Below are 6,358 nucleotides of genomic sequence, written 5' to 3'. Positions count from 1 at the left end.
AGGAATCCCACCGGTGTGCCTTCCTGCTCTAGTACTGCGCCAATAGCGTAGCCTGAGGCATCTGAATAGAGGGTGTAGGGCTTGGTCGAATCAGGGACCTGCAAGGTTGTGAACTCAGCGAGGAGACGTTTCAGTTGGCGCACAGCGGCGGTGTGCTCCTTTCCGCAGACGAAGGGCGAGTTCTTGCGAGTTAACTCCACCAACGGGCGTGCGGTATCGGCATAGCTGGGTCCCATAAACATTCTACAGTAGCTGACGGTACCCAGAAACTGTCGAACATGTGTTTCGTTCATTAGAACATCAGTCCATAAAAGGATCGCTTCCACCTTGTCGGCTGCGGGCTTGATACCATCGGCTCCTATACTATATCCCAAGTAAGTAAGCTCCTGTTGTCCCAACTTGCATTTTGACAGCCGAGGGTAGAACTTGTGTTTTAGGAACATGCCGAGGACTTGCTGTAGGAGTAGGACGTGGGATTCCAAGGTCGAGCTGTATATAAATACATCGTCTAGATAAGCAATAACGCCATGACATAGTAACGGTTGAAGGTACGCGTTAATATTTGCCTGGAATGTGGCAGGTGCTCCATTGAGGCCGAAGGGCATTACCTTATATTCGAAGAGGCCTTGTACTGAGCGAAAGGCCGTTTTCCACCTATNGCCGAAGGGCATTACCTTATATTCGAAGAGGCCTTGTACTGAGCGAAAGGCCGTTTTCCACCTATCCTCCCGCGCCATGCGAATTTGATGAAATCCCGCTTCCAGGTCCAAAGTCGGGAAATATGCGGCGCCGCCGATCATCTCCAAAACAGTTTGCACAGTTGGAATCGGGAACTCAGGAGCTATCGTTAGCGCATTTAGCGCTTGGTAATTGACGACCATTCGCATCTTCCCTTCACCAGATCCATCGTCTCGTTTGTCGACCATTATCGTAGAAGCACGAATCGGTGAGTAAGTGGGCCCAATCCATCTCTTGGCACTTAAACGTGCTATCTCCTTAGAGTGATGTGCCAGCTGGTCAGGTGGCATATTGTATATCGGCGCGCGCGTCGGTAGTCTGCCGGGTAAAAGGAGAATTCGATGATCATAAGGTCTCTTGGGTGGCAATCCATCAGGCAGACTATCGGGAAACAGGAGTCGATGTTGTCGCAGAACGGTAAGAATCTGTCTAGGCAAACGAAGAGCCTCCGGACCATTAGACCACGCGTCAAATTCTGTATATTGCAGCTTAGCTGTAGGCCATGGGGAGTCGTCTATATCCGCAGATGGCGGTGGCGCCGTATCTACAGGCTTGGTCGGCGGAGCGCCTGGCTCAAAGCGTGTTACTTTCAGGTGTTCTACAATCGCGCACAGAAGATCACCCTGGCGCTCTACAGGAACGTGAACGGCACGATCAGTTTCTGCTGCTGGTAGAGCGACTACGCAGTGTAATCCCTCTATAGCCTGCTTTAAAGCTGCTGTGTCTTCCCGCGCCTCCCGTAGGATATCCTTTATTTTCACCCGACCACCAGCTCGATGCCTGGATTTATAACGTTTGGTGGGAGGACGAAGAAGAGCTGCAGCCTCTTCCGCTGACATTCTAGCAACTTGTTTAGCCAAATCGGCATAGGCGTGGTCCGCCGCCGTCTTGACTGGTTCCGTGTCAATCTGAGTACCCTGAATCGGCTCGCCCTCTCTACGCAAGACCGGCAGATCGCACAACCGCCCATTTACATAAGTCCTGAGCTTGTCCGACTGAAAATACCACGCCACCTTGTGGTTAACGAGCCAATCAATCCCGAGAATGACNTCCTGAGCTTGTCCGACTGAAAATACCACGCCACCTTGTGGTTAACGAGCCAATCAATCCCGAGAATGACAGCATACGGTATTGGCCCTACCAGGAAATCTCCTGTGAAGCACTCTTCTCCGCAGAGCATCGACAACCTTGGTACCTCCCTATCGATGAGTATGACTTCACCGTTGGCTACTGTGGAGGAGTGCGCCTCCTGCAGGAAGCGCACCTTCAAGCCCAGTCGTTCCACAATAGCCGGGCGGATAAAGCTCCTGGACGCTCCCGTATCCAATAGTCCTTCACACTTATGACCCACGATTTCGAGTTGCTATACCGCCGTCTTGCCCACACTACAAAGGGATCCATGGTATTCTGGCGAGTGTTCTGCAGCATCTCCTTGCCATCATAGCCATCCAGGTATCATCGTTCTCCCCTCGTCGCCATGGGTCGCTGGGTTCTCCTTCCTCTCGCCCTCTCCGTCGGCCGGTGCACTTCGTTCCTCTCGCCCTTGCTCTCTGACATCCTTCGACTCACCTCCATGGATCGATCCTCCGTCCATCGTATTCTCATGACCTCCCGTGCACTCGTTCACGCCATTCCCTGTCCCGCCGAAAGCCGTTCCTCCCCTTTCGTTCTCCTCTCCCCCGTTAACGCGTACCGCGCCACCACTTAGTAGCAGCACGCGCCTCTGTGAGAGCTCTCCTCCGTCCGTCTCACCCCCGTTATCACGTACCGGGCCACTGCTTAGTAACCGCGCACGCCTCAGTGGGTGAGAATCTCCCTCTCCCTGTCAATTCCCTTTCTGTTCCCCTTCTGTCCTCAACATGACACTGCTCCTTGTCCCGGACGGACGGTCCTTCCCGGTTCCCCTATCGTGCGCGCTCTGTCTTCCTTCCCCTTTGTCATACGGCCCCCGGTTCGGGGAGACTCTGATGGTATTTGGCCCAGTTGCGGCCTGGCCTCCGTTGCCACCTGTGAGTTGCTCTGGCCTAGCGCGTTCGTCTCCCTTAACGACTAGGCCTGGTCGTTCAACCGGTCTGCTCCCGCGTTGCCGTCCGTAGGGGCTGGCGTCGAACTCCGTCCCTCCTGCCGCCCCGGCGGCACTCGTTGGGGTGTGGAACATTCCCTAGCGTAATGGTCTCTTCCTCCACACTTAGAGCAGGTTTCACCCATTCGTCTAGTCACTCCGTTACGCAAAGGGCAGTCCCTTCCCAAATGCCCCTTTCCCGTGCATTCATAACGGCGAATCGAAACGTTTTCGTCTGCAGTATTTCCCCTTCCTGTCGGGGTCCGCCTTAAGGCGTTAGTATACCCGCCCGGTCCCAATCGACGCTTCGTGTTTGCGAACTCCTGCTCGTAACGTAGCCTCTTCGCGCGCCAGGCTCCGTACGGCGCAGCCGATTCTCTCAGGGCTGCGGCGGCCTCTCGCCAGTCCTGGAAGTTCCTGGTTCCTTCTTGATTCAGTTTGTCGCATATCTCCAGTGGTATGTTCGTAAGGAAACACAGCACCAGATCCTCAGCCGGTAAAGTTTCTCCTTGTGCAACTATTTCGGCAAATCGCGCGATGTACTCGTTATGATATCCCCGCCATGTATTCCATAACATTCGCTCCAGCATCTTTTCGCGCGACAAGGTGCAGAACCTCTCGCATACTCTCTCTCGTACGAGTTGCCAGTCAGACAATTCCGTCCCCAAGCGTTGCAAGAGCCCTCAATGCGCCATGGCCTTGCCCGTCAAGTATTTCCTTAATTGGAGTCCCCACTGTTCTTCTGGTATCTTCATTTCTCGGAATTCCTGTTCTATCAGACAAATGAAGGCATGCATGTTGGTTCCATCGTCGGTCGCCGCGATTCCCCTTCGATTAGAGCTTTCGTCCGTCATCTGGCGAAGCAACTTCACTAACTCTATCTCCCACTTGAAAGGGGTTTCCTCTGGGTCACCTGTTCCTTCCGCGTCCCGGTCCTGGTTCCTAGCCGAAGTCGAGCCCTTCCTGCTCACGGTTGACTGGTCGCTCTCCCGTTGGGATCTTGTCCTCCGCGGTTCGCGGAAATGCCCCGCAACTCCTCTCGGTGGGCTTTCAGTGTCCTACATTTCCTCAGTTGGCGTAAGTGGAAGTCCTGTCGTCCTTCCGCTATGCGGTTGCATAACAAGCGTCCCCTCGTCCCTTGGGTGCGGACGTCCCTCTGGGCTCGTGAATTTAGGAATTTTTCCCACTAAGGAAAGGGGTTTGGTTATATTTATGGAAGAAATTTCGCTTTTCCCTTCCCGGAATAGCCCCCAAATGTAATGCCTGTGTGCATCTAGCTCATCGCACAGAATCCACTGGAGTGCAGCAGTACGTAGCTATTACGGGCAGGATCTGCAGAACAAACCGTTTCTATTAGTAATTCAAGTAGTTTCGTGAACAAATTTCAGAGCAAAATAGTTCTGCCGGATTTCAGTCCGATCCGTTCGTCCCAGCTTGGCGATCCGTCCGGCCGGTTCCTAGAACCGTGAGGGTGCGGGCGCGGGTACGGCCGACCCGCGTTACCGCGGTGACTATACCTCTGCCTCTAGAGAGGTGTCGGCTATCCTCAGCTAACTGCCTTGGCTCTACGATTTGGTTTACCAAACTTTAAATTTTATTAATTAAATTAAATTAATTATTACAAATTTTAGTCTCATTTTGCCCACTAGATATCTACAACGGTGCACTGTAGTGCCAATGCACTACAGTAGGCCAGCAGTAGTCACTACACTATGGCTGCGCCCCACAGTCGTCCCTCAGAGGTACAACCTAGCAATACGTAAAGCTAACTGCAAATGTTTGTACTAAGGTGAAATACCCTGTTATCGTGAGCAGATCTCAGCATAGCATGTAAGGGACTGAGGGCTCTCCCCACATTTCATCAGGTTACAGGACGCGCAGTACCTCTTGTGTTATGGATTCGCATGATCCCATCGTGTGCGGGAACTTGGATTCCTACTAGGCCTCACAATTGCGTGTTTTTTATCTGCGTTTTCGTTGGGGGCACAAGGCGCAGAGTTGCTGGCAGAGACATATGTATCTACTGACGTGAGTGGAATCAAGTTCGGAGGGTCAGATGATCCCTAAGGCCCCAAACTCCCCGTAAACTGCCCCGCCTGAAGGGGAGTTTCTCACATACGATGTAAATACCCTTGGGAGCCCTGAGAGGTGCACTCTCTCATTGCTTCCCCGCGCATAGACCTCCATTAGATAGTGTGGGAGCCGTGCCTTCGCCCTTCATCTGGGCACCCACGGCATGGATAAGATTATTGTCATGGTGAACTTGTTCAACACATTATTATTCTGGGGAACTGCTTCGACTCTCCAGTCAAGTAGCGCTATCAACTCATGCTCGTTGATACGAACTTGCACAAGCACATAGTTGATTCGACGCGTCCCTCCAGGCGGGGTTGTCACACTTTTCGGCTTCATCATTGCACCGCACGTTACGTGGGAGACACAGAATTTCCCTGCATGATGGTTTTGTTTTCCTGGCGACGCAGCTCGAAGTTGTGGTTCTCCAATTGCTCGGCGCGGTTCATGCCTCCGCAACCTCGAATCATATGACATTGCTTATCGCAAACGAAACAGGTGTGCCGCTCGGTACGCGCTCACGCCGGATACGCTAGCTCTCGCCTGTTGTCGCTTCTTATCTTTTTCTCTTTCGCGCTGGCGCTCACAGCCGCCAAAACAGCATGCTCGATTGCGGAGCTGCTTTTTATACCCGTTTCCTTCCTTTCTTACGCTAGATCGGTAGAGCACCTTTCCCCTTTTCCGTTCCTAAGTAATGCATCAGCTGGGCAGGATCCATATTATACCCCTTCCTGCATCTGAACGGACCCAGCCAGTTGCTGATTGCCTCTCCCCGGGGGAGAGCCCCGCTATGGGTTGTCGATATAGAATCGCCGAGTACACTGTTGGCTTTCGGCTCACAAAGTGATGCTAAACCCTACACGTCCAGGTTATTTTATTTGCGCTTTCTTGTTTTTGCTGTTGACTGTTCCTTCGCCTACCTGGGAATGAACCTAAGTCTTACCACTTGTTGGAAGGCTTGCATAGTCTGGGCGTCCGCCGGAATTTTGGTGCCATTGCTTAAATATAGACAATATTGCAGTGCGCCTTCTGCTAATCGGGAGAATGTTGAAAGCAACTGTGTCCCTACGTGTGCATTTTGAAAACGAAAGGCAAACTCGACAGGAGCTTGAATCTTCTGCACTGGCTCCGCATCGCAATGCGCATCACGATTGGAAGGTCGGCAGATACAGAGGCAGTTGTCATGAATTGCTTGCGATGTAAAGACATTTTCGGCTGAATAAAATATAACTTAACGTGTTCCACGGTAGCAAGGCTCCCAGCAATTGATCATCTTCCCAACGGAGGTGTAAAGCGTGCTTTCTTGCCTGGTTCAAGAACTAAAGCATGCTGAAATGCAGCCAAAGGATTGAGATAATATAACATCCAGAGCAGCTGAACTCCCTCCCTTGTCCCCATGCATCCAGGGCCTGGGGTTGTGGAGGAGGAGGCAGCCTAACTGGAGTTGCAGTGCACCTCGCTGCAGCTGGAAATGCAAGGCAGTCT

The 6,358-nt window shown here is 52.5% G+C and overlaps 1 protein-coding gene across 1 annotated transcript; it reads right to left on the bottom strand.

Moving 5' to 3' along the window:
* Positions 1-28: 28 nt before the first annotated feature.
* On the bottom strand, positions 29-3,390 carry EMH_0063340 (uncharacterized protein; the record flags this gene model as incomplete). Its single annotated transcript, XM_038022556.1, is given in 6 exon segments — positions 29-61; positions 258-658; positions 662-1,733; positions 1,880-2,070; positions 2,308-2,513; positions 2,927-3,390. Coding segments are annotated over 6 exon segments (2,367 nt in total).
* Positions 3,391-6,358: the final 2,968 nt, after the last annotated feature.

This window comes from Eimeria mitis, genomic scaffold (genome assembly GCF_000499745.2).
Source record: "Eimeria mitis Houghton genomic scaffold, Emh_scaff3207, whole genome shotgun sequence".
In the NCBI taxonomy this organism is placed as follows: Eukaryota; Apicomplexa; class Conoidasida; order Eucoccidiorida; family Eimeriidae; genus Eimeria; species Eimeria mitis.
The sequence above is the reverse complement of the archived record's forward strand: the minus strand, read 5'-3'. Positions and strand labels throughout refer to the sequence as shown.